Raw genomic sequence first — 27,779 nt, 5'->3', positions numbered from 1 at the left:
CACCACAATAAGTTAGAGCCGGGCGGGCGGGCGGGCAGGCGGGGCTGTACACACAAGTGCTGGGGGCTCGGGGCCTCAATACTGTCGAGGGCCAGGGCTGTAAACATGGCCGGGGCGGCCCTGCCCACCCCTAGTGGTCTGTAATGACTGGAAGCAGAGCAGCCTGGGCAGGGCCGGGAGGGTCAGGCATCCGACAGGCAGCTCTGGATCCGGTCCACCCACTGCTGCGCCGAGGGCACATCCTGGGCACAGAAGTTGTAAACACGACGCGTCGTCTTCACCTGGGAAGGGACGGGTCACTGACTCCAGGTCCCCCACAACAGAGCACTTCCCTCCCGCTCCTACGCCCTGGCAGAAGCTCACGTCAAAGAAGGCCTTCTCATCCACAGTCTTAGGGGCACCCATAGTGGGCGTGCCAGCTGCCACAGCCTCCACTTCCGCCAGGTCAATGACACCCTTGCACTCTGTGTCCGCTCGGTGGTCGTAGTAGCGCAGCTGGGTAGGGACAGAGCATCAGGGCGGCCGCCCTGCGTTTCCTCTTCCCCTCTGGTGGCACCCATCACTCACCTGGTGCTTGGTCTTGTCCAGCACGAACCAGCGGGCCTTCCAGGGCTTCATGAAGGCCCCCTTCTTGTACAGGGTGCCCTCGTAGGACCTGCCAAGTGGGCTGTCAACACCCAACCACGCCTAGCCTTGGCAGCCATCCCCACCTGCTGTCCAGCCTGGGCAAGACCAATGCCCAGGTCCCCAGAACTGACCAAGGTGAGAAGGAGCCCCCACACAGGACAAATCCCCCCCAGGAGTGGGAGGAGCACTCAGCAGGCAGGTCTGGGAGCCAGCCCAGAGAGGTGGCCCCTCGGCCTGAGGTGGAGCGTGCATCGCTGCTCCCTCCCAGCCCTCAACACCACTGTCGCCAGTGTCGCATCTTAAGCGCCTTCTAATACCAGCTAATACAAGCTTGGCTGCTGCGGTGGCCTTCCCACAAGTCCTGCCACCCAGAGAAACCCTAGACCCCCTTGAAGGCACCCAGGACTCCAGACCCAGCGCGGGTGTCAAGCGGTGGGAGGGGCCTCACACCTGTTCTCACTCTCCGCTGTCTGGAACTGGCTGTACAGGGTGCTGGTGCTGCGGCGGGCGGCCTGGCGGGAGCCGGATGTGGTGGAGCCACTGCTCTGGTCACTGTCCAGGCTAAGGCTCAGGGTGGAGCCCACGGGCCCCTCCGGTAGGTACACACCCAGCGAGCGGCGGTGGTGGGGCACACTGGACACCAGTAAGGAGCTGGGGGTACCCTGAGGGCAGGAGAACGGGGTTTGCCTCTGGGCTGAGCAGCCTCCATGGCTGGCCAGCAACGCGCTCCCCACCCCAAGCCCACCCCTCTCACACGTCCATCTGGCCGGCTTTCCAGGCGCTGCACAGCCTTCACCCGATCCCAGGTGTCCTTCCAACGCTCAGGGGGTCGGCCCAGCTCTGTCTCCAGCCGCTGCAGCTCCTGGAGAGAATAGGTAAACAAAATGTTGTTCAGAAGAGAACAGCCAGGTGCAATGGCACACACCTGTCACCCAGCACTTGAGAGGCCACAGGAGGATGGCAGGTGCGACTTAGTGAGCGAGGTCCTGCTTCTAAATAAAGAATGAAATAGGGCCGGGAGTGCAGCTCGGAGTAGAAAGCCCCTGGGTTCCATCCCTAGTAAAACACACGAGGATCCCAAAACCAGGGTTGGGGGTGTGGCTCAGTGGTAGAGCACATGCTCAGCATTAGTAAGGCCATAGGTTCCATCCCTTGCACTGCAGAAAATTTAAAATACTTTTTTTATTTTGTGATACTAGGGATGAAACCTAGGGGCATTCTACCTCTGAGCTATACCCCCAGCCCTATTTTTTATTCTTTATTTTCAAATAGGATCTAAGATGCAGAGGGCCTAAGTATCTGAGGGTGGCTGCAAACCTGTAATCCTCCTGTCTCAGCCTCCTAAGTAGTAGGATTACAAGTGTGTCTCACCACACCCAATTAAAATACTTTTTTTTTTTTGCAGGTCTGGGAATGGAACCCAAGGGCATTCTACTTCCAAGCTACATCCCCAGGCGTATTTTTTATTCTATATTTTGAAACAGGTCTCACTGAGTTGCAAAGAGCCTCACTCAATAGCTGCGGCTAGCTTCAAATCTGGGTGATCCTGTCTCAGCCTCCCAAGCACTGAGATTACAAGCGTGCCCACCACGCCTGGCTATTTTATTTTTAAGTAAAGTCTCACTGAGTTGCTAATGCTGGCTGTGAACCTGTAATTCTCCTATCTCAACCAAGTTCTTGGGTTACAAGGGTGTACCACCATTCCCCCAGCTAAAAAAAAAAAAAAAAAAAAAATAGAAGCCAGGCATGGCGGCACACGTTTGTAATCCCAGTACATGGGAGACTAAGATTGGAGGATCCCAGGTTTGCCGCCAGCCTACTTAGTAAGGACCTCTGCAACTTAGTGAGATACTTTTCAAAATAAAAAATATGGCTGAGGGCATAGCTCGGAGTTAGAATACCTCAGGATTCTACCCCAGTACTGAAAGAAAAAGAAAAGGAAATGTCATCCCAGGGGCTTCCTCCCTCCAAGCTGCACCAGCCCTTCCTTTCTTCCTTCCTTTTGTTTTTCCAGCTGCTCAGGAGGCTGAGGCAAGAGGATCTCTTGAGCCCAGGAGTTGAAGGCCAGTCTGGGCAACACAGAAAGACCCCATCTCTTAATAAACGAGCCAAACTGGGCTTTGTGGTACATGCCTGTAATCCTTGTACTTGTGAGGCTGAGGCAAGAGGATCTCAGATGTGAGGCCAGTGCATGATAACTTAGCAAGACTATTTCAAAATAAAAAGAGTCAGGCGTGGTGGTGCACACTTGTAATCCCAGCATTCAGGAAGCTGAGACCGGAGGATCGCGGTTCATGGACAGCCTCAGCTACTTAGTGAGGCCCCGTTTCAAAATGAGGAATAAAAAATAGGGCTGGCAGTGTAGCTCAGAGGTAGAAGGCCCCTGGGTTCCATCCAATACAACACACACAAAAAAACAAAGTTGTCTAAAATAAAAATAACATACCCAGTGTATTTGTGTCATAAAAGCTGAGCAGGTCCAATGACATCAGACCCAGGCACCTCCCATATACCAAGGCTCACCAGAGATACGAGGAACCCTTCTCCAGCTCTCAGTGCGTGGCTCACACAGTGACCCCTGCCTCTGCTTGCTAATGGTACGCCTTTTGAGCCAAGCCCGGTCCTGGGCCAAAGTATGTATCTGTATAGTTATGTACACCTCACTACCACCCTGTGAGGCAGAGACAGGCAGCTCCAAGGTCATACAGCAAACCCTGGGAAGCAGAACCAGGATGCATGTGGCCAGGACCTGACCCTTGATGGCTCAGCCCCCGTGAAGCGCTGCCCAGGGAGGCCGAGGCAGCACAGGACACCGTCCTCTGCACTGCCCAGCAACCACGCGGCTCACCAAGGACGGCAGAGTGAGGGGCCACAGAACCTCAGTGTCACCTGAGCTTCCGGGCAGAGCCCAGAACTGCGGCCTGAGGCGGAGGCGCAGGACAGAGGGAGGAATGGTTCCTGGGGATGCTACCTGCCCTGAGGATAGACACCCGAGGTACCACCTAAGCCACTCAGAAGACCAGTGCTAGGGAGTAGCCACGGCGTGCCCTTGAGGTCCTTGTGTGGAAGCGTGGTCCCAGGTGGCAGCCTGGGAAGTGGTGGGACCTTTAAGAGGTGGGCCCTGAAGGGTTAGGTCCTGGGGGCCTGCCCACCAGCTCCCAGGCTCCTGTGGGTGTGACGGAGCTGCCTGCCAAGAGTGCTGCTGCTGAGAGTGCCCTCAGCATAACTGAGCTGATGCAGGCGCTGCCCATGAACCTCCCAAACTGGCAGAAAATCCCCTCACTTTACAGTCAGCCTGTCCTCAGCACCTCATGGAGTAACAAAGCTGACCAGCACAGCGGGCCAGGGAGGTACACGCCTGAAGCAGAGCAGCGTCCTGAGACCTGTGGGCTCGTGACAAGACCTTCCTCTTCAGCACTGTTCACACACATCCACCGGCACGGGGCAGGGACACAAGCCACGAACACCCAAGCCCGAGGACTGGACATGCACAAGGCACGCGCAGCACACAGGACACCCCTGGAGTCTGAGTGAGCAGGGAGGCTGGGCCAGGCCCTGCTCTGGGCAGCACGCACCTCCAGCAGGCGTGAGATGGCGTCCGGCTGGGCTCGAGGGCGACTGTCGTAGCACGGCCAAATCACGCGGCGCCTGCTCTGGGGGGCACCTCCATCAGGCCGCTCCTCTTCCGGGGGCTCAGGGGGGCCCTGGGCCAGCTCCCAGTCATAGGGGGGGCCCTCAGCCAGTGTCTCCTCAGTGTAGAAATCCCACACCTTCAGGTTGGACACGTTGCTGTAGGGCCGCAGGACCTGGGGGTGAGCCTGGTGATCAGAAGCTGGCAGGACAGGAGCCACCTGCCCGGCCAGACCCCAGCTCACCTCTGTGTCCTCGGGGGCATACATGTAGTTGTAGAACACAGGCGTCCTTTTGCTCAGCCGGTCCACGTACTCCCACACAGACCTGCATGCCAGCTGACCCCTGCGCTCGCCCTTCTCCTCGTACAGCAGCCCTGCACAGGCACGGTGCTGAGTCTGGGCCCCCTGCCCGTGCAGCCGCCCAGGTCCCACCGCCACATACCCAGTTCAATGCGCTCATAGTCAGAGTCGAGCAGGAAGGTCCGGAAACGGCGGGATGCGTGGTGGTAACCAAGGAACTTGAGGTAGAACTGGCTAAACTCAAACTCCATGGGGAACTGCAGGTGGATCTGTGTGTGGTAGGGTCAAGAGGTCAGAGGTGAGGGAGCACAGCCAGGCCCAGCTACACAGGCACTACCCACCTGGTACACACAGTCCAGGAACTGCAGGAAGACAGGCGTGAGGCCGCTGCTCTGCACTGCGAGGGTGTGGGCCCCACGGTGGCTAAAGCGATGGCCAAAGGACAGCCACTCCTTCTCCACCAGCAGGCGGAAGCCCTCCAGGGTGCGGTAGAAGGGGTCTGAGAGCAGCTGCACCAAAGACACCACCTGCCGGCACCACCAGCTGGTTAAGGAGGCATCCTGGGCCCTGGCCAGCCCTACCCCAGTACCTGCCACGCACCTGGGTGGTGATGTCCCAGCCGTCCTCCAGGCTCACCAGGACCGAGGAGCCCGAGTCCAGGAGCTCTACCACCAGCACCGATATCTGCAGCAGCTTGTGGATCTGGAGGGACAGGCAGCCCTCAGACCCCATGGCCACAGCATGTGGGAAGCCAGCAGAGCCCATGCACGGCCATGCCCTGCTCTGCTTGTGTGAACCACTGCTTCCTCGGCCCTAACTCCACAGCCTATTCCCATCCTCGAGGTGCCTGGCAGCCCCATCTCCCAGTCTTCGACTGTTCACAGGACACCAGCTAAGCAATGCTGCCGACCCCATGAGAGAGAAGCAGAACGCCCCACAAGCCAAGCTCTTAGCCCACGGGAGCCCGGCAGGCTATGCCACGTCGCAGGGAGGGTGTGCTGTGTTGTGCTCACTGCTGGACTGCCCCACCACACCAGTCCAGACCCCAGCTGCCTCCTGGCACCAAGCCCCACAAGGGAAGTGGCCCTGGGCACCTCATCCCAGTGCCTAACAGTGCCCAACACTGTCACACAGTCACCATCAGAGCCCTGTTCACTCAGCGCTAGCAGAACGGTAGGCCTAGCCCCCAGACGGGCAGCAGGGCAGAGACCTGGGTCAACCATTCCGAATCCTCCAGGGAGCGTAGGAAGGAGGCCGGGCCAGGCTCCGCAGCGGCACATCCGGGAACACAGGCCTTCAGCAGCTTCTTGAAGCTGGCCTTCACCTGCCTTGCCTCAAACACCTCGATGGGGACCAGCTCCCACTGTTGCAGGGGATCTGGCCGCACACCCTGGGGGAGACCAGCCAGACACCATGAGACATGCCCAGCCCCAGGTCCCCGGCCGCCCACTCCCAACCTCAGGCACCTTTAGCTGGGCTTTGTCTCCAATGATATAGAGGGCTGCACGCTGGGGCCGCAGAAAGCCTGGGTCAGGGGGAGCCCCATTGGCCTGGGGAGGGCTCAGGACATCTCTGCCGGCTAGCCGGGAGCCCACGTCAGCACCGAGCCCACCACTGCGCCCGCCAGCCCGGACGCTGCCCCACTTACCTGTGGAGGAGAGACCAGGTGAGCACTGGAGTGGGCCAGGGCATACTTACCTGGGGCCGGCTGGGCCCAGCCTCCCTAGAGGAGACCAGGCTTCTGGGGGAAGGGGTAGCTAACGGCCCCCAACAGGGCCACACAGGGAGGGCTGGAACACACAGATGCTGAGACACACAGGAGCCTGTGTTAGTGCCAGGGGTAGGGCGTGGATGTCAGGAAGGTAAGTGGTAGGCTGCAGGGAGGGTTGGTTATGCTGGTCTGTCACAAGAGGCTATTAGTGTCAAGTGGAGGAGACATTAGTGCCCGAGACAGCTCAGTTCACGCTGGGGGCCGTCAGTGCCAGATAAGAGAGAAGGCCCGGTACAATACCTCGGGGCGCAGTCCGTCTGGAGGCCGAGGCCGCCATGGGGTTGGACAGCGTGGTGACCCTGGCTCTGGGGCTGGGCACTGAAGGCACAGCAGAGAGACGACTCAGGTCTGGCCCCAGGCCCGGGGTCTGCCCAGCTTGGGGGAGCCTACAGACCAGAGGTTCCCACCAAGGACTCTCCCGGGGAGCCCGGGAGACAGCAGGGATGGGTGCTAGGCCCTTGTCTCAGGAGACCGGGGGAGGGCCCTCCCTAAGAGGGGCGACCAGGCAGTAGCTGGCCCCCGGGTGGTAGGGATGGAAAGAGCTTGGAGTCTGGGCTCTCCTGGGAAAACCCTCTCCCTACTCAGGAAAGCCCAACCTCGACACAGGGCAGGGCCTGACTGATGGACACTGGCCAGCAGGGCTCTCAAAACACGGCCATGCCGTGGCCTCACCCAGGACGTCACAGAGAGGAGCCTAAGAGGCCCAGAGCCTTCCAGAGCAGCCCAGTGGGAGAACAGGACAGAGGGACAATCTAGGAGACAGGCAAGGCTAAGCCTGAGGTAGTGCTCAGGGATTTACAGGCTGGGACAATGTGGCCAGGAAGACTGGCGGTGTGGTGCGCCAGTGACTGGGAGGCGCAGACCACGAGGTAGGCCTAAGCACCACCTGCCTGGCTCAGGCTCACCCACCTTCACACAGGTCTCATACAGAGAGAGGGTGCTGGGCAGCGTCCCATCCACTGCTGTGGTCACCACAGCCCTGCAAAGGCTGCCCACCACACCTGCGGGCTCCTGCGGCCTCGCTGTGAGCAGGCAGTCACCAGTTTACAGTGTGCCTACAGAGGGTGCTGCCTGGAACCTGGCTACAGCTGTCTCTCTCCACCCTGGGCAGCACCAGGAGGGCTGGAGACAGTCAGAGATGTCCAAGGGCATTAGGGGAAGTGCAGGCCTTGGGAGCCGACGCACCCTGAGGCGAAGGTGCTCCGTACAGGACACTCAGGACTTTAGGCTGGAGTAGGAAGCCAGGAAGAGGTGTCACTGCCTTGGCCCTGGGCCCCAATGCCCAGCAGCCTTTCTCTTTTTGGTGGTATGGAGGATTGAACCCAGGGTCACTCTACCTCTGAGCTATACCCCCAGTCCTGTTTTATTTACTTTTTGTGTGTGTGTGTGGTACTGGGGTTCCTGGAAACCCTTCTTCCTCTGGGCTACACTCCAAGACCTATTTTTACATTTTTATTTGGAAACAGGGTCTCTTAAGCCAGCGAGGCTGGCTTCGAACCTGCGCGATCCTATCTCCACTTCCCAAGTGCAGGGATTACAGGTGTGCGCCACTACGCCTGGCCTGTTTTATTTTTTTATTTTGACACAGAGACTAAGTTGCTGGGGCTGGCCACAAACCTGTGATCCTCCTGTCTCAACCTCCCAAGCACTGGTATTACAGGCATGAGCCACTGTGCCTGGGCTCAAGCAAACGTTAACAAGGGACAGAAGTGGGTGTGGTGGCACATGCCTTTAGGCCCATATTTGGGAGGCTAAGAGAGGAGGATTGTAGGTTTGAGGCCAATGGGCAATAACCTAGTGAGATCCTGTCTCAAAATAAAAAATAAAGGCTGGGGTGTAGCTTGGAGGTAGAACGCCCTTGGGTTCAACTGTCTATGGAGCACCATGAGTGTGGGTGAAAGCTACAGGTTTAGCAGGATGAGGAACCCCAAGGTGGATGCGGAACGGACTGGAGGCCTGGCTGACGGGCTAACGACGACAGGGTAGGCAGACTGACTCAAGGACACCCTGACACCACCATGTGGCCTCCTGTGTTCCCAGGAGCCTAGGCCCAGCAGAGCAAAACATGGTACCATGAACTCCACGGCAGGGAGCAAGGGCATGGGCAGAGTCGCCTGCGCTGGCATCCACCATCTCCTGAGCACACAGGATAGGCCAGGACAACTCCAGGTTTGTGTGAATGGCTCGTCCCCACACAGGCCCCAGGTGGGCACTGTCGCCACATCAGCAGAGGGACCACGGTGGGCATGGTGAGGTGGTTTCCCAGGGTCCAGCACAGGAGCCTCTCGGATCTCACACCACAGATGCCAAGAAGAGACGTCCAGGCAGAGAACCGGAGTGTGGGTGGCACATACTGGGCTGAGTTATCAGCCCAAGAACCGAACCTCTAGGATCTCAGCACCTATCAGCTGGGCCAGGAGGATCAGCCAGACAGGCCAGAGCCCCAGGAGGGACTGTGAGGAAGGCGGGGCTAGCCTGGGGCCAGGTGGGGCTGGATGGTGAAGATGGGTCAGGTGTGGGGAGAAGGCAGCTGCCTAGGAAGGACAGCCGACTTTTGTTCTGACAAGCCTCTTCTGCCCTACATAACTCCCACATACCTTCAGGCCTGATGGGCTTCCTCTCCTGCCTACAAGTTTCTCCCAGTGCCCTGAACCCACAACTCACATCCCAGCCACACTGGACACAGGCTACCTGTCCCACACGGACAGTGGGTTTTTAGAGCAGGACACACATGTGCTCAGTACTGTGAAGACACAGCCCAGCCCAGAACCAGAACAGCAGCTCCCAGGCAGGGAAGACCGTGGATGGCTCATGTGCAGGGCTCAGCAGGGTCAGAGGCCAACCTGCACCCATCTCCATGTGTGTGCAGGGTACCATGGAGGTGTGCGTAAGGGTGGGGACGAGAGCGACAGTGAGACCAGCAAGGACAAGACCCAAGGAACCAGAAGCTGAGGATGAAGCCAAGTAGTGGGCAGAGATGCTGGGAAGGGGGTAGGCTGGAGGGAGGATGGGAAGGCCAGGTCTGAGGCTTCAGGGCTCCAGGCAACATCAGACATGGCTGCGTGGGCAGTGTCTGGGCTGCCTGGAGGCCTGTGGCAGAATGTTGTGGTTGAAGATGAGGAGGGCCCCAGGCTTGTGGTCAGAGCAGGCAGGGCCTCAGGACACGCACTGGTCTGGGTGGACTTCCCACACTGCAACTCGGTCCCCAAAGGGACCACTTTGGGGACCGAGGCCACTTCTGAACTGTCTGGCCTGTCTACCATAAGCACAGCCACAGTACCCTCAACACTCCTCTTTGCCCCATGCTCACCCTCCCACCCTCTCACCATGACTACCCATATGGGCTGAGGAAAAGCCACTGAGTGTGTTCCGTCCTGAAGCATCGGCATATCGGGGCATGGAGCTGACCACAGCCTGCAGGTATTTCTCCTGCTCCAAGCTGCTGGAGTCTGCCTGGGACTGGCCTGAGAGAAGAGCAGGAACTGTAGTGGGTGGGGGTAGGATAGGGAGGGACAGACCCCAGGCAGAGCCAAGGAAGGTTACCTGGAGAAGGTGCATTCTGGGCCTTGAAGAGGCCCACAACTCCCTTGCCGTGCAAGCCCCCAGAGCGCAGTAACACAGCCTTGGAGCGCCCGCTGCGCCAGCAGACCACAGGGAAACGGTTCTGGCGGTAACAGCGGGACACACGCTGCAGGGCATTGTCCTGGATGCTCTGGGGAACAATCAGCAGCCCCGGGTAGCTGTAGAAGGCAAGAGGCCTCGTGAGGACACTTGAGGCCTTGCCCCCCCACCCTGCATGCCCGCAGGGGCTCAGATCAGGGCAGTAAAGAGGGGTCAATCGTGGCAAAAAGACTCCCAGCACAAGAAGGTCAAAGGTATTTTCTAGATCCTTGTGCCCAGCAGGTGCCTCCCATCAAGCCTGCCAGCCTAGCCCACTAGCCTCTCCTCCTCCACCTTCCTTGGGCGAGGAGACAGGGCCAAGGCCACAGCAGTCACAGGCGCTGCCCACCACCCCAGCCTGCACTGACCGAGCCTTCCTGGCATGTCCTAGCCAGCCCTCACCTGCGGCAGATGGCATACATGCGGTTGACTGGGGAGATACGGAAGGGCTCAGACTTGGCCCGGCTCAGGCTGCTGCTCAGAGTGCCCAGGCCAAGGCGCTGGTAGTCACGGCAACATGCCCGCTCCACCAGGCTGCTCATGGTCATGCGGTCCGAGGGCTTCAGGGCTGAGGACGGTGTCAGTGTGCTGGGCTCCAGCTCCTCCGACACTGCAGGCCAGCACACAGGTTGTTATCCAGAGACCACCCAGCCTGCCCCCAATCTTCCATGGGGGCCGGGACTCCCCCAGCCCACCCTCACCTGAGATTTCATCCTCCTGGTCCTCAGGGGGGGGCTGGCCCCGGTGCTCCCAGCCAGGGGGGTTGTACTTCTTCCGAGTGACATACTGCCGCCCAATGGTCTTCTTGGCGTTCTTCACCAGGTTCCGGGACAGAGTTCTAGGGCGCATGGGTCCAGCAGAAGTGAGAAAAGATGCAAGGGCCTGGAAGGACCAGGCAGGCACATGGTGCTCACACAGCTGCCTGCCCTAGGACCTGGCTCCATACCTAAGAGAAGGACCCTTGTCCTTGGTAGCCCGGGATGACCGGCCAGGCGTGTGGGTGGAGCCCAGGGTGAATGCAAAGGTGCCCCTAATGTCCGGCGGGTACCGAAGTTTATGCAGCTGCTTGCGGAAGAGCTCAGCACTATCAGATCCCACCTCCTCATCAAAGGCCATTTTCAGGAGCTGCATCAGACAGAGAAACCCCAGAGGTCTGAGTGGCCACCAGGCCTCTCCCTAAATCCCATGCTGCTGGAAGCCATGGCCCCTTCCCATGGCAGCCATGCCACAGAAGTGGGCGAGCCTTAAGGGGGAAAGCCTGTGGGGGGTAGAGGAAGCGTGTGTGTGTGTGTGTGTGTGTGTGTGTGTGTGTGTGTGTGTGTAAGTAAAATGGGTAAAGTTCAGTGGCTACCTGGCAAGGTCTCAGCTTGTTCAGCACACCCAAGACACAGACCCAAGCATCAGCACTCCAAGGAAACACAAAGGCCCAAAGACTAGCATGTCAAATGGTAGATGATGCCAAGCAGAAAGCCAGAGTGAGGGCCTTACACTAACAACCCACTTGCAGAGCCACAGAAGAGACCAGATCAATGGCTTGGCTAGCTACCGTGGGCTAGTGCCAGAGCCAGCCCCACCTGGAATGTGCAGGAGCGTAGCTGCAGCCCATCCTGCAGAAGCTGGTCCACAGGGGTCTGGACACTGATGCGCTTCTCCTTGGTCAGTGCAGCCACCGGGAAGGAGCGGATCACCACCTGCTCCCCCACTACAACCGGCAGGAAGAGTTAAAAGGAGAGGAAAGAGGAGGCGCGGGGTCACGGGTCTCGCGCTACCACTATGGGGATCCCGGGGGGTGGAAGGGAGCAAAGGCCCATCTCCCACAGGAACCCCACATCCCTGAGAAAGGAGGAAGAGGCAGGGAAAGTACCACCCACCCTAAAGACCTGGAAAGGAGGGGAGGGCAAGGCGGAAAGGGTCTGAAGGCTCACCCAGGGGGTCGGTGGGCATCCCCGTGAAGATGACCCGGTACGTAGTGAGGAAGACAGCGCCCTCAGCTGGGAGCAGCGCAGGGCCCCCTCCACTGCCCCCGGTGCCCTCCTCACGGCCATCCGGCAGCAGGTAGACGCGCAGGCCATCCAGAACACACTCCTCACCAGGCAAAAGGCGTGGGCGCAGCAGCTTGGGCTGCTCGGAGACAGAAGCAGTGCCTCAGGCCCCAGCCCAGGTGCCTGGCGACCATGGCCTTCCCGGCCCCAGCTCACCTTCTGGATCGGGGGCAGCCTCTTGCTCTCTCGGTGCACGGCCTCCAGGGTCTCGATGTGCATCTGGACAATGTCTGGGGGAGAGCAATCCTCATGCCCTTGCCCTCCACAACCACCTGTGTGAGGAGATGCTCCACACCCGGGCCCCTGTACCTGGCACCATGACATGCAGCCCCTTGAGGTGGTCACTGGTGACTCCGCTCTCTGTGCAGACCTTGTCCACAAAGCGGTTGATGAAACGGACCACAGCCCCCGCCACGTCACAGGTCTCTGCATCCTCAAAGCCGCTCTCTGTGTCGTAGCTCTCAGCCACACTGCCCGCCATGCTGGGCAGGGAGGGGTCTGTGAGATCGGGCCCCAGCCGCCGCCCCGCCCCCTGGCCCCGCCGCACCTGTTGGTGACCAGGCTGTTGCTGGCGCTCTCCAGGTCCCCCAGCCCAGCCCGCTCCCGCAGGAGGCGGCTCTTGCTGCTGTCCAGAGGCAGCAGGAGGTAGCTCATACGGTTGGCATAGTGAATGGCCTGGCTGAACACTGTGCTCTCCTCCTTCTGCACCAGCTCCTGCTGCTTCTCGCGGCTCAAGGTTGGCCACAGGCGCCGCTGCTCTGAAGCCACATCCAGGGCGGAGCGCTCATCCTCCTGGGAGAGTGCCTCTCCAGCCTCCTGCCGTGGCAACACTAAGTTAGCCGGGCCACACTGGAGCCCACCTCCACTCCAGTCTAGGGCATCCTACACACCTGAGAGGGGTCTCTGTCCTCAGAGGGCTCCAGGTAGAGGGCCCGGATATGGGTCTGCACATCCCCATAGAACATGGCCTCCCAGAATTGCGGCGTGCTCCACACCACGTGCTCCTGCACGCAGCTGTATGCAAACTGCGTCACCCCTGGGCTCAGCTTCTGCAGAAGCAGGTTGGGAGGTCAAGGGGACACAGCCAAGGAGGAGGCAAGGAGGAGACCCAGCACCTCAGGCCCTTACCCGGCAGAAGGCGGTCACGAGGGGCAGCAGAGCAGCTGCAATACCATGCTCATCCAGGGAGGTGCAGTCCTGTGGGCAGAGCAGTGAACCAGGGACCACCACGGCCGCTCCTTCCACCAGCCACCCTCAAGGCCAGTCCTGTGCCCACCTCCCTGCCACTCCCTGAGTGGCCAGAGACCCTGCACCACTCTTCACTCTCACCCAAAGATCAGTCTCCTGCAACTGTGAGTCACAGTGAGACTCTGACACCCCTGCCCACCCACTCATGGCCACATCACTGGCAGGACGGAAACCGGCCTCACCTGCAGGCAACAATTCATCATGCGGACGACAAAGTCGAACTGCTGGTGGTCCAGGACTGCTCGGTTCTGCTGCACGTGCAGGTGCAGCTCCTGGGCGAGGCAGCGGCGGGCAGCTCGCCCCTTCAGAGCCCTGAGCACAGCTGGGAGCAGCTGGGGTGGGGTAAGGGGAACATGGGCTGAGGACAAAGAGGGAGGCACGGGAAGAGTCCCACACGGGGCTGAGGAGGGGAGGACCGCAGGCGGTGGAGTCCAGAACTTCCACTCCAAGCACAGAGAAGACACAAAGCCACAGAGTCAGATGTGCCCCGACTCTGGGCTTCAGGGCCAATCAAGGCTAAAGCTTCCAGGAGACCCCAAACGAAAGTGAAACTCAAGGGTGCAGGTGCCCATGCTACCTGCTCCTAGCCCACTATGTGCATACGCTCCAGAGGGAGCTGAGTGGACTGCCAGGACCAGAATCTGGAAAGCACAGGCCCACACACAGGTGTCACACAGCAAGGGCCAGGCCACAGGAGGGTACTCATCATGAACCACGGGGCAGACCACACCACCTTAAGTGAAACAAGACATCCAGCCGTCCTGAAGGACCCTAGAGGTGCCACTTCAATACCACGAAGGGCAGAACAGCAGGCAAGGGAGTGGGTGGCGTGTGTGTGTTACTGGGGACTGAACCCAGGCATATTCTACCATCAAGCTACATCCCTAGCTCCCCAGCCCTTTTTTAAAATTTTTATTTGGAAACAGGGTCTCACAAGGATGCTGAGTCTTGCTGTTGCTAAGGCTGCCCTCAAACCTGCAATCCTGTCTCAGGTTCCCAAGTACTGAAAAACAGTACCACTATGTCCATCCCTTATCCTGTGTGTGTGTGTGTGTGTGTGTGTGTGTGTGTGTGTGTGTGTACACATATACACGTGTGTAGGTGTGTGTGTGTGTAACTGAGGACTGAACTCAGGGACAGTCTACCACTGAGCTACACCTCCACAGCCTAATTTTATTTTTTATTTTTAAAACAGAGCCTCACTAAGTTACCAAAGTTAGTCTCAAACCTGTGATCCTTCTGACTCAGCCTCTCAAGTACTGGGATTATAGTTGTATGATACCACACCTGGCCTGGCCCTTTTTATTATTATTATTTTTTTTTTTTTTTGCGATACTGGGGATTGAACCCAGGGGAATTCTACCTCTGAGATACCCCCCCCCCAAGGCCTACTTTTTATTCTTTATTTTGAAACAGGCTCTCACTAAGTTGCAGAGGGCCTTACTAAGTAGCTGAGGCTGTCATGAACCTGTGATCCTCCTGTCTCAGCCTCCTGAATGCTGGGATCACAAGCGTGTGCCACCACACCCAGCATTTATATTTTATTTTGAGACAGGGTCACACTAAACTGGTGAGGCTTGCCACGAGCTTGTGATCTTGCCTGAGCCTCCCAAGTTGCTGGGATTATAGGCACGAACCACCGTGCCCGGCAGGTTCCATTTTCTAAATTAAAAAAACACAGCACACATAGGTCTACACTTTTTCAGGAGAAATTTAATGGAAATCCTTTAAGGTCTTCTAATTTCTAAAAGTTGACATCAACGCCCCTTTCTGCACCTTCCCAGAGGCCTGTTCTGCTGCTCACCGAGACCAAGGAGAAGGCCTGGCCCCCACCTCCCCTCCAGCCACCCAAGGTGACCAGGGCCAGCCCCCAGGACAGGCCCAGCAGCCACAGCACCAAAGGTGAGGCCTGAGCCTCCTCTGAAAGCTGCCCTGTCCCCAGGCCATGGCCCTACCTTACACGCCTACCTTCTTGGCCTCAAGCATCTTCCCCTCGAACACATAGGAGATGCAGTTCCGCACCACCTCCAGCCGGCGAGCGCTGTTGACATGTGGCCCGCTGCAGCGCTCTAGGATGGCCGCTGTGAGACAGGTTACACTCGCCTGACCCCCAGCTCCACACACACCAGAACCAAGCTGAGGCCTGCCCTTCCCGCTCCATTACGCACTCATGGGGGGCCCTGAGGGCACGGTGGTCCTCCTCTCAGCCTTCACAGCTGGGGGTGCGCCCTGCATCTTGGCCGCAGCCTGGTCCACAATCCACTGCACAGTACTCTCATCCAGCCGGGGGAAAGGCCTGGGTGCCCGCCGCAAGTGACTGGCCTCACCTGGCCTCTGCACCTTGTGCATTGCCACAGCCGGGTACGGGTTCTCCTGGAAAAAGACAGGCAGCAGTGGCCAGCAGGTGGGGGCCGAGGTGGCACCACGCCCTCCCCTCAGGTGGCCCCCATACATTCTTATAGAGCTGCTCTGCCAGTTCCTGGACATGGCGCAGGACACGCTGGGGATGGTTCTCATCTGCACGCATCCGTGCCACCTCGTGGGCCACCAGCTAGGATGGAGGCACAGGCAGAGTAAGACTGGGTTGAGTGTACAGGCAGGGGAGGGCAGGTAAGCAGGTGGGGGTGAGGTGTACCTCATCAAACAGGTCCGTGGGGCGGTAGGGGACCCCGCGTTCTGAAACAAAGCCTGCAAAGGCCATGCCCTCTAGCACCTTCATCAGGAAATCATCTTCCACCAGCCCGCGCTGGCCCAAGAAGGCTGCCTGGGGGAACACCAGGAGGTCAGCCCCTCAGAGGTACACCCAGCATCTGCCTCCCGCCCACCCCAACCCACCAGCCCACCTTATGAAAGCGGATGACAGGCTCGGGGTGGATGCGCACAATATGCAGGCACCAGCGGTAGCCCTGTAGGAGCTGAGCAAAAAGCCGCAGAAAGACAGCACGCAGCTCCTTGTCCTGGGAGCACAGAAAGTGTAGGTGAGTGCCAGGCCTATGGGCCCCACCCAGGCCCCCTGGGTGCTTCTCCCTGCTCCCGCCCAAAGCCAGGAATGGGGCTTCCCAGGCGCCTCCCCAGCGCCCTCCCGCCCTCCTCCAGTGTTCCATTCCATCTAGCGCCCTCCACAGTTGCTAAACGAGTCATTCCTGCTCAGGACCACAGACACCAAACCCAGGCTCCCTGCGGGCTTGTCCAAGCCCACGCGTGACTGCCACCCCTCACTGCTGGCAGCTCCTTCCGGCCTGCACTCAGGAGCCTGAGGCCAGCCTGCAGCTGGAGCTGCGATGTGCTCACACCATCAGTCTGAGGCCAACGCAGCCAACTTCAGTGGAAGGGCAGGCAAGGTGTGAGTATGCCCACAGCAAGGCAGCAACGACACCCACCTGCATCTTGAGGGAGGAAGCTGACGTCGTGGGTGGGGGGAAGGCGAGATCGGCCAACTCCAGCTCTGGATCCAGAACCTGCAGAAGCAGAGGGGAGCTGGGCTGACAAGATGGCTCCCACAGGCCCCAGGCTCCAGCGTCACCCTGGCTTCCACACTCACCATGCTCAGAATGCTGTGGGTTTGGCTCTGCAGTGGCTCCGGCAGGGGTGGAATGTGCACACACTCAGGGACAGTCACTGTCCCTCCATCAAGATCAGCAACAATCACGTCCAGCTACGGATCAGAGGAGCAGGGGTCAGGGCCCATGGCCTGAGCTGCAAGGCAGGCAGATGCGAACCGCAGCCCTTACCAGCTCCTGTGTCTCTGCCTGGAAGGCTGCGTTGACCCCGATGATGAAGGGCGTGGGTGTGCTGAGGACCTCCAGGAGCTGCGCCGGCAGGATGGGCACATAGGTGAAGCTGCAGCAGGCCCCAAAGGACACAGTGAGCCCGAGGACAAGGCTGGGTGGGGGGCGGGGTGGGGGCTGGGCGAGGAGTACCTGTATCTGAGAGGGAACAGCAGTGCCAGGAGGCCCCTGCAGGCATCTGCAAGCCTCTGGTAGCTCCGGGACAGGAAGAGGACCTTATGCTCCGTGAGAGCAGCACAGAACAAAGCCAGCACGTTGGTGATGCCTGGAGAGAGAGGCCAGCTTGGCGAGGGCACTATGTCCCCACCCTAGGCAGAGTGAAGAACCCACACCTCTGACCACCAGCCCTGGGGCAGGAAGACAAGAGGCGCGCTCACCAAGCTGGCGGAAGAGCAGGGCTACACTACAGCGGCTGACAGGCAGTGAGTCGGCCAGTGGGGTCTGAATGACCTGCCGGTCACCAGCCCCCAAAGAGATGGTTCTCTGTGGAAAGAAAAGGACCAAAACTCAGCAGCTTGACCAGATGAGGTCAGCCCAGAGCTCTGTGTACCAGGTGGGCCCTGGTGGACTGAGAGACCCCAAGACAGGGCAGGCTGGAATGGCTGGAGGGAAGGTCACCCTGCCTCTGTCGGCCAGCAGTGCTGCAGAGAAAACCCAAGGCAGGGGGTAGCTGCCTCTGACCTGGGGCGGGGGCAGGGCCTGGGTGGGCAGAAAAAACAAAGTGTTCATACCGCTCCTTCCTCAACAGAGTCCAGCTGCACAGGACAGACAGGCAGAGAGACACCATTAGACACCCCTGGCACACAGGGCACAGAGCAGGGAATCAACAGGTACATGGCACAGACATCCAGAGACGAGCACACACCCAAGAATCAAGAGGAAGAAAGATGCCAGGCCCAAGGGAGCAGGTAAAAGAGCCAGGTGAACAGGCAGGCCCAGGAACAGATGACAAGCAAGGACACCAAGCGCAGGAGGGAGTGCCCAAGGCCACCTGACACTCAGCCAACCAGGCCTAAGTGCCCCCACAGGCCCCATCACTGCCCGAGGGCCTGTGGCTGTGCAGACATCGGCTGTCCCCAAGCCCTACCTGTGAGCCCCCAGCCAGGGGCACGGTGCATGTCAGCAGGTTCCCAATCACGTTCTCCAGACACACGTTCAGGCCCTCCACGTGGATAGCATAGATGAGACCGAGGCTATTCTGCAATGACCAGGCAGAGAATGGTGGCCCAGCCAGCAGGAACACCCCACATCCTGCCTCACTGCCACGGTGGCCTGCCTCACCCTGAAGACCTCTGCATGGTCCAGTCGTGACACCAGCACTAGAGTCTTGGGAGCAAAGAGCTGGCCAGGCTGGGCTGGCACTGCAGATGGCGGCCGCGCCCGGCCTCCTTCCTCCGCCTCCTCCTCCCTCTCCAGGGCATCCTCGGTGCACACTGTGTCCTGTAGACAGAAGCCTGTTCTTGCTCTCATCAGGTTCATCCCACAAACCCAGGGAGATGATGCAGGTGACTTAGACAAACCCAGCCCACTGGGGACTTTGGCCTTTCTGGGGTGGGAGATGGCCCAGAGCAGAGGGAGCTGCCCACAGCCCCAGGGGTCATGCTCAAAAGTGCTGCGCCCATAGCCCCCTGGCTGACCTGTGAGGGCTCCACTGGCTCCCAGAAGGTCAAGCAGGCGCAATAGTGCCGCTCAGAGTTGATGTCGGTGAGGACAGCAACAAAGAAGGTCGGTGGATTCCTCTCGGGACACAGCTGCCACCCACTGGGCTGACAAAACTGCAGGGAGGGCTCAGTGTTCAGCTGCCTGTGCCCATACCTGCAGCAAGAAGAGCCCTCCTGCCCTGCCCCACCTGCCCACAGCATCCGCAGCTTCCAGGACACGCAGGCGGCACCTCACTGACACCGAGGCCCTCGCCTGCTGGTCCTCAGAAAGAACAGCCTCTGCCCTCACCAGGAGGGCAGGGTGCCCACCACCATAAGCAAATAACAATGTGTCTAGTGGCAGGGGCACCAGGTACCCTGCCACTCAAACCAGCCACCCCACCCTCCCCAGAGGGTCTCACTCACTCACCAACTCAATGCCCTGGGGGAAGGGGTTGTCCTCCCAGTCCTTCTCTGGGAAGCGCTGCAGGATCTGGCCCTGGCCTTCCCCGTTCCCTGAGGACAAGAACAGGTGGTCAGAACACCCTCTCACATCCCTTTGCCCCACCCCCCATGCCCCACCAGGACTGGCCCAAGCCACATGGCCCAGACTGGAAAAGTCCCTTCCTCATTTGGGCACCAGACTAGCTCTAACCTAACATTTCCCTTTAAATAGTTCTGGTAGAGAGGTGACCAGGCAACACAGAGCCGGGTCAGCCAGAGTGCAGAGAGGTGCCCTAGATCCCTTCAAGTCCCACTGCTCCCACCTCTCTCCTGGGCCCTGTCTCCCTATCAGCACCACAGAGCAGAGCTCTCCTCACCACAGACCAGCCTGGCCTCTCACTAACAGGCCTCCATGGGGGCAGCAGCTCCATCCATCCTATAGCCCCCTCAGCATCTGTCACCACAGCAACCCTAACTTAGCCAGCTAACTCTCAAGGCCAGCTCGACAGGGGTCGCCATGCAGACAATGTGCGTGTTTGGTATACAAGACTCATACTTGTTACCTGTGCGGGGTTCAGGAAGCTTCAGCCCCCTTGTGCAAGTGGGGAGAGGGCCATCCAGGCCCACAGCCCCAAACTCCTACCTATCTCCAGCATCTCACAGGCAGGCAGACCCAGCACTGGAATCAGAAGACAGTTCAGCAGCACCTGCTTCCTGGGACCCATGCTCCCTCAAGCCCCTCTGGTCTGCACCCATTCACTTCCATGCCCTGGGCACTGTTTCCAGGTCCAACTCATGCCAGGGGGCTGGGGAAGAGGCCATTCCTGTAACTCCTCCCTACAGAGCCAAACCAGGGTGTGACAAGGGTCACAACAGGGGCCTCTCAGGACCCAGATTCTGCCAGGTTTGGCTCCACTTGCCAGACAAAAGCCTCCTCACTTTCACTTCTCACACATACAACTCACATGCCCCCAGGGCAATGTCCCCCACCAGGGGAAGCACCAGAGGCAGACAGTAAAGGAAGGATGGCCAACATGAAACTTCTCTCTGAACCCCCAGCCTGAGTCCCAGTAAGTCACAACACAGTCTCTCATGGTATGCCAGAATGGAGCCCCACGTCCTTCCAGCCTGGTCCACCTGGACACAGCGAGCCAACCCCAACAACCTAACAACATCCACCCCCCCAGGTCCTCTAAAGACAGAGGAAGCCAAGAATGGTAGTACAAGCCTGTAACCCCAGTACTTGGGAGGATAAGACAGGAGGATCCAGGTTTGAGGCCAGCCTCTGCAACTTAGCAAGGCCCTCGGCAATTCACAAGACCCTGTTTCAAAGTTAAAATAAAGTTGGGCCAGGCGTGGTGGCGCACACTCGTAATCCCCGCGCTTGGGAGGCGGAGACAGAAGGATCGCAAAGGTTCGAAGCCAGCCACACTGGCTTAAGAGACCCTGTTTCCAAATAAATAAAAAGTATAAAATAGGTCTGGGAGTTTAGCCCGGAGATAGAAGGGTTTCCAGGAACCCCAGTACCACCAAGAAAGAAAGAAAGAAAGAAAGAAAGAAAGAAAGAAAGAAAGAAAGAAAGAAAGAAAGAAAGAAAGAAAGGTAGGTAGGTTGGCCAGGGGTATAATTCAGAGGCAGAATACCCTTGGGTTCAATCCCCAGTATTCCTCACACACACATTCACAGCCGGGCATGGTGGCACACGCTTATAATCCCAGTACTGGGGAGGCTGAAAAAGGAAGATCACAATCAGCCTCAGCTACTTAGTGTGACACACCACAACTTAGTGAGACCCTGTTTCAAAATAAAGAATAAAAGCCAGGCGTGGTGACGCACGCTAACAAACCCTACGCTTGGGAGGCTGAGACAGGAGGATCACACAGATTCGAAGCCAGCCTCAGCTACTTAGTGAGGCTCTCAGCAACTTAGTGAGACCCTGTTTCCAAATAAAGTATAAAATAGGTCTGGGAGTATAGCCCCAGAGGTAGAAAAGCCCCTGGGTTCCACTGCCAACACCACCAAAATAAATGAATGAATGAATTAATAAATATAAAAAATAGAGCAGGGGGTGTAGCTCCAAGGTAGAATGCCCCTGGTTTCCGTCCCCAGATCCGGAAAAAAAGAAAAAAAAAAAAAAAAAAAAAACAGGCCAGGTGTGGTGGCACAAGCTTATAATACCATTACTTGGGAGGCTGAGACAGGTTCATGGCCACCTCAGCTACATAATGAGGCCCTCCACATCTTAGTGAGATGCTGTTTCAAAATAAAGAATACAGCTGGGCATGGCGTAATTCCAGTACTTGGGAAGCTGAGACAGGAGGATTGCAGGTTCATGGCCACCCTCAGCTAACTAGTGAGGCCCTCTGCAACTTAGTGAGACCCTGTTTCAAAATAAAGAATAAAAAATAGGGCTGGGGGTATAGCTCAGATGAGTAGATTGCCCTTGGGTTCAATCCTCAATACTGGGAAAAAAATAATAAAGGACAAAAAACTGTGAGTATTTCCCAGTGGTAGAATGTTCCTGAGTTTTCAACCCCCAGTAGCAAAAAACAACAAACACACACACACACACACACACACACACACACACACTACATACATCCAGAGAGAGAGAGAGAGAGAGAGAGAGAGAGAGAGAGAGAGAGAGAGAGGGAACGTGCATGTGTGTGTGTGTATGGGGGTGGAAGAGTGGGCATGGCAGCTTGGGAGACCCCAAGGTCACAGAGGCCATGCCAAGGATGTGAGAGCATCAAGTAGGCTGCTGAGCTGGAGGTGGAGGGGATGATGAGGGGCCAATTCTGACTCACAAAACCTCAGCTTCCTGCTCCCCTCCCCCTCGCTACTGACACCCTCCAGACAGCAGACAAGGAGGGGACAGGTGCCTGCTGGTGCCACACCCACCTCACACACCCATGCACCTGCACCTGCTCCACCAAGACAAAGCCCCCATAGGGTCCCTCCATTCTCACCCCAAAAACCACGCTCAATAGGCCAGCTCACCAGCATGTGTGCACAGCCATGGCTCCTCCCCCACCCACTCTGCCAAGGGCCTCCTTGTGCTCGGCCCCAAACCACCATCTGGGCCCAACCCTGGCTGGCACCCAGGGCTCACCCAGTTCTTGCCACAAGGCAGCAGACGGAGGAAAGAAGAGGGGGCGTGAGGACAGGGACAGCAGCTCCCCCCCAAGGCCAGTCAGGGTGGGCGGGCTTCAGAGGGTTGTTCTCAGCAGCCTCCCCCTAAGGGAGTGGGCACAGGGAGGATGAAAAGCACCCACCACCATCCTCCCCATCCCATTCCTTGTGTGAAATGCCAACCTTCTTGCTGCCGTCAAGTCCTCTGAAAGCTCCATCGCGTGAAGAACTGACTCTGAGCTCCACTCTCCTGAGTGCCCATTGCCAGGGGAGGCTGGGTGGGTGGGCCACACCGGACAGCCCAGTGGGCACCTCTCCTGCTTCTCCGCTGTGCCTCCATGCCCCAGACTTGCCCTTCCAGTCTCAGCCCCGTGTTCTTTCCTGAGAAGCTCTGTGCCCAAGCCTGGGGCCTGCAGCAGGACCTTGGGGACCTTCCTTCCTCCATCACAATCTACCCCTCCCCATGGCAACTGAGGCACCTGTCAGCAGGCTGGGCTGGACGGCCAGCTCCAGTGCCTGGCATAGACCACAGCCTAACTAGGGCTTGCTGGATGCACACCGCGGCTACATGACCATCCTCCACACACCCAGCCCTACTCACGCCCCACAAGCAAACAGGCTTCTCAGCTGGAAGTGCAGAGCAGCTTCCGGCGCCCGGGGAGCACCAGGACACAGCCAGCCCTCCCAAGGGACACTCTAAGAGGCCCTGCAGCTCTGGCCTGTGAGCACCCTCCTCCCTCCAGACCACTCCTCCGAGACCCCAGCCTGTAGCTCAGCTCTGTACTTCCAGTGGCCAGGCTGCAGCTTAGCTAGTGGCCTGCATGGGGGAGTCCCTCCAGTGTTCCCAACCGCTCAAGCCCTGTGGCCATGAAGATGACCGGCACTTGCTGACCTCGTGGCTCAGCCAGAGTGCTGCTCCCACTTCAGGGGTAGACAGGAGGGAGGGTGCCCCCACACCACAATGACAAGACTAATCCTATCAGCAGCACATCCAAGCACCACAGGGCAGTGCTCTTTGTGGGCTCCACAGGAGAGGCGCTGAGGTCCCCTGAGGCACAGTTGGGAAGTCTTCTCTTGAACCCCAGGTGGGGGCGTCTCCTGTTCTCAGAGCTCCTCAGCAAGAGCATCCTCCTGCAGGCAGCCCTGTGAGGGCTGCGGGCCTCAGCGGCAGGCTGGCCAGCAGGAGAACACAAGACATGTGTTGTCATCTACTGGCAGCACCCCATCATCAGTGCCAGGCTCCGGTGCCTGGAGGCCAGCCTAAGCCAGTGGGCACTGTGGAGAGGCAAAGAAAGGACAGCAGCCTCTTCTGCCCAGCTACAGGAAGAGGGAGAAGGACAGAACTTCCCCCTCTTCAGGCTTGCTGCTCCACTCAGGGGACCTGAGCATGCAGGCATGCCGAAGACATCCTTCAGTCAGCCTACCCATCCAGTCAGACCACAGCTCTGACCCCAACCCTGGGCCCTTTGAACGCCAGGGTGAAGGGTGGGAAACAAAGTGAGGCATCCTCACAGCCCCAACCTGCTCCGGAGGAGGAGCCAAGCATGGGTGTGGACGGCAGACGGGGCTCAAGAACGCAGCCAGTGCGTCACCAGCAGGAATGAAAGAGGAGAGGCCATGGGGGTAGAGCCTCTTCTCTCAGACACTCAGGGTCTGCTAGCCGGGTATAGGCCAGCTCAAGTGTCTCCAGCTCGCAGACACCTCAGCACTGGACATGCTGCGTTAAATCAGTCGGGCACTACTGAAAGCTGGGCAAGGAGAATCAGCCTGGTTCTCATGCTGGCCCGAGTCAGGCCCCGGACACAGGAGGTGCTGCAGACTCACCAGGTAAGGAGCCTGCCATAAGGCAAAACCCTGAGGTGAGAGGGCCACACACAATCCGGGCATTTACCTTCTCCAGCCCCCTTTCTACCCTCCATGAGAAGTCAGCACCTGGTAACCACTAGCAACCGGGATGCTGCCTCAGGCACAAGCTCTGGACCCATCCCAAGCAGCTAAGACAAACTTTTAGCACCCAGGCCCTGTACCCAGCAGTTTCAGATAGCATGTTCAAATCCAGACTCATAACCCTCAACCAAAAAAGACCTATATCCCTACCTCATGTCCCAGGCCTGCCAGTACACAGGGGCCCTTCACCTCCCTCTGGGGCACCTTGCATTCTGTGCCTATGCTCGTTGATAAGACACCCATCACTTCCTGGGGCCTCTGTGTGTGCTACTGCTTACATGTGTGTGTCCACCATAGCCGCACAGCAGCCTAGAAGCTTAGTGTGACTCATCCTGGTTCCCAATGAGGAAACTGAGGCACAGGGAACCTCCAGAGAGGACACCAACACCCACACATGCTCATCTGCTTCAGACACCTTTTGGCCCCCCAAACCCAGCCCAGCCCTATCACCTAGCTTTGCCTTCAGCCCATGGCCAGGATCCCAGCCGGGGCCTGTTCCTCACAGAATGGATGAGTCCTTCTAAGAGATGCCCTGAGGCCTGTGGCCAGCCTGCAGTTGACCAGTTCCAAACCCAGAAGGCAGTGATTAGGGGCTCCATGGCACTCCACTACCACTGAAATGAATAGCTTGGAAATCACCCCTTCCCACCATCCAGAGTAAATGGGCCTGAGCCACCTTCTACCCTGTCTTACTCAGAGACTACACACACCAGAGTTGCCTACCTCTCATACAGCTCTGCTGGTGAGTGCACACGCGTCACAGGCAGCTTCCAACGGGGCCACCCAGACCTCCCTCACATTCACCTTCAACTCTCACCCCATTGCCGCCACGGCCACCTGTCCTCTGTCTGCACTCTCCGCCTCTCAGGGTCTCCCTTCCGATACTCCTTCAACATTATCACCTCCAGACCTGTCTCTTCCTGCAGCCCTTACTCTGGAACTCAGGCCCAGGGCCCTCAGAGTAGAGCAACCCTCAGCCAGCCTGTTTCCCTGAATTCCTGTGTAAGTCTCTGCCTAGGTGGCTTCAACATGTGCCTCAGAACAGACAGCACTGCCTCTAATGGTGCTGATGGCAAGTGGTGAGCCTGCTGCAGAGAGAACAAGGGGACAAGGACAGTGTAGTTTTTGCTTTTGGGAACTCCCTCTGGAGGGAAAGACAGATGTTCAGGACTGAAGGTGCCAGAGACATATACTTGGATAGATGAGAGTAGAGAGAAGGAGCAAGAGCTGAGTAAGAGGGCACTGAGTAGGATCTGGAGATGAGGAAGACAGTGACGAGGCTTCAGAGTGTGTGCAGGGTCCAGCAGGTAAACACTGGACAAAAGAACAGTCCAGGTGGAGGCTCTGGAAAAGAAAGACAAAGTCAGGGATGGTGGTAAATGCCTGTAATCCCAGTACTTGGGAAGCTGAGATAGGAGAACTGCAGGTTAAAGGCCAGCTTCAGCAACTTAGTGAGACCCTGTTTCAAAATAAAAAAATAAAAAGGCCAAAGTGTGGTGGTGCATGCTTGTAATCCCAGTACTTGGGAGGCTGAGATAGGAGGATTACAGGTTCACAGCCAGCCTTAGCAACTTAATGAGGTCCTCTGTAATTTAATGAGACATGTTTCAAAATAAAAAACAAAATAGGGTTGGGTGTAACTCAGAGGCAGAATGCCACAGAGTTCAATCCCCAGTAACACAAAAATAAATAAATAAAAGCCGGGCGTGGTGGCGCACGCTTGTAATCCCAGCATTTGAGAAGCGGAGACAGGCAGACACCCTCAACTACTTAGTGAGGCCCTCTGCAACTCAGTAAGTAAGACCCTGTTTCAAAAATACAGAATAAAAAATAGGGCTGGGATTATAGCTCAGAGGTAGAATATCCCTGGGTTCCATCTCTAGTACCACAATAAATAAATAAATAGGGCTGTACCTCTGAGGCAGAATTCCCCGTGGTCAATCCTCAGTAAAAAAAAAAAAAAAAAAGGAGGAGGAGGAGGAGGAGGAGGAGAAAAAAGAAGGGCAAGGAGGAGAGAAAGTTCAAGACCTGGATGCACCAGCAGCAGGTGGACTGATGGGACCGGGACATAGCCCGGTAGTAGAGCTCTTGACTAGCATGCATGAGGCACTGGGTTTGGTCCCCCACACCAGACACACATAAGATGAACCCGAAGCAGCAGCACTGGGATTTGAGAGCCTATGTGCAAGTCCCAGCCAGCTTAGACCAGGCACTCAACCTCCCTGCATCTGACTCTGCTCTGCTAACGGGGGCAACCACTGGGCAACCTTGGTGGGCTGGTGGAAGGAAGTGAGATCATGCACACAAAGGGCTGTGCAGGGCCTGGCACACTGAGCACGCGGGCCATACCCCAACACCACTGTCTCCACGGCTGTTGCTGATGTCATCGTCAGGCATTTCTCCTACCCCTGAACTGAAAGGGTTCTCAGACACAAGTGCTGACCCCAAACCTGTACCTCCTCAACATCAGCACCAATAATCACACGGATCCCCCAACCAAATCTTGGCTAGCATGATCCAGGAATTGCCAGGAATGTTCTTTCCGTACACTTCCTCCTGACAGTCCCCAAGTTCCAGTTCAAAAACCTCTCCAAGGGGCCGCCCCTGAAGTCCACTCCTTCCTCTGCACCCCACCCAGCCAGTGTTGACACTTCAGAACCAGCTGGTGGGCCAAAGGACCTGTGCCCCGAGGTACTGGCCACTCGCACTCGGCCAAGGTGCAGAGCGCCCATCCCACCCAACTGGAGTGGAGGAGGCCGAGACGCCCCGGGGCCCTCCCACCTCTCTGACCGCGGCCACACGCTCCTGCCCACCTCCGCAGCCAGACGCAGGTGTCCGGGGGCGGACCTCGCACAGCCCAGCGCCCCGGCTTCTCCTCGGCTGCGTCTACCGCTGCCTCCACCAAGCAGCCGCCGGGGCCGCTTTCTGGGCCCTCCGCACTGGGCCCGGCCCGCGGCTCCCCGCCCGGGCCCCGGGCCCCTAACACTCGATCCTCAGCCACGGGCCTGGACGCCGAGGCCCCGGGCCCGTCCCTGAGTCCCGGCCCGGTCCCTCGGCCCCCGCCCAGTCCCTCAGCGCTCAGCCCCGGCACTCACCGCGCGGGTGCGGCCCGAACGCCACCAGCACGAAGTAGTCCGCGAGCCGCGCCATGGCGAGGGGCGCGGGCGGGCTCCGCGGCTCGGGAACTCGAGGGCGGCGCGCTCATGGCCCGGCCCCGGCCCTGGGCCGCACACCCCGGGTACCCCGGGCCCGCTCCGCCGCGACCAGGGCTTCCGCCGCCATCTTCCAAGCCAGCCGGCCCGCCCGGCCGCTCCGTGCGCCTGCGCAAGCACCGCCCATATGGGCGGGGCCTGACGCGGCGGGCCCCATTGGTTTACCCCCGAGGGCGGGGCACGGGTGTAGCCCCGCCCCACTCGGGTCCCGGCCACCGCCCCTTCGGCGGGTGACGCAGACGGCGGCTAGCGGGTCAGCGGCCCTGGCTGGAGTCGCGGTGGGGTTAATGCCCGGCGCCGGTCAGCATCGGGGCTCGCCTCGCCATCCGAACTCTC

General features: G+C 58.5%; 1 protein-coding gene across 2 annotated transcripts; it reads right to left on the bottom strand.

Moving 5' to 3' along the window:
- Positions 1-182: 182 nt before the first annotated feature.
- Positions 183-27,381, bottom strand: SBF1 (SET binding factor 1; the record flags this gene model as incomplete). 2 transcript variants are annotated; one of them, XM_080706612.1, is made up of 41 exons in its annotated part: positions 183-281; positions 364-495; positions 568-655; positions 1,078-1,289; positions 1,382-1,489; positions 4,203-4,433; positions 4,503-4,633; positions 4,702-4,828; positions 4,901-5,086; positions 5,160-5,261; positions 5,770-5,949; positions 6,026-6,207; positions 6,571-6,648; positions 9,657-9,794; positions 9,874-10,070; positions 10,393-10,600; positions 10,692-10,828; positions 10,937-11,115; positions 11,565-11,692; positions 11,916-12,111; positions 12,189-12,262; positions 12,342-12,514; positions 12,580-12,848; positions 12,923-13,081; positions 13,161-13,229; positions 13,463-13,612; positions 15,249-15,361; positions 15,449-15,653; positions 15,733-15,831; positions 15,916-16,044; positions 16,124-16,237; positions 16,661-16,738; positions 16,822-16,935; positions 17,012-17,120; positions 17,201-17,333; positions 17,446-17,551; positions 18,156-18,266; positions 18,350-18,508; positions 18,706-18,843; positions 19,139-19,224; positions 27,327-27,381. In XM_080706612.1, the coding sequence occupies 41 exons, from the start codon at positions 27,379-27,381 to the stop codon at positions 183-185; spliced, it is 5,682 nt and encodes a 1,893-aa protein (XP_080562738.1). The 2 variants fall into 2 exon arrangements, with proteins under 2 accessions (XP_080562738.1, XP_080562739.1); XM_080706613.1 differs by lacking the exon at positions 6,571-6,648.
- Between the last annotated feature and the right edge of the window lie 398 nt (positions 27,382-27,779).

The sequence above is a fragment of the Muscardinus avellanarius genome, assembly GCF_963383645.1.
Source record: "Muscardinus avellanarius genome assembly, chromosome: 11".
In the NCBI taxonomy this organism is placed as follows: domain Eukaryota; kingdom Metazoa; phylum Chordata; class Mammalia; order Rodentia; family Gliridae; genus Muscardinus; species Muscardinus avellanarius.
Note: the sequence above shows the minus strand (reverse complement) of the source record. Positions and strands in the feature narration are given on the sequence as shown.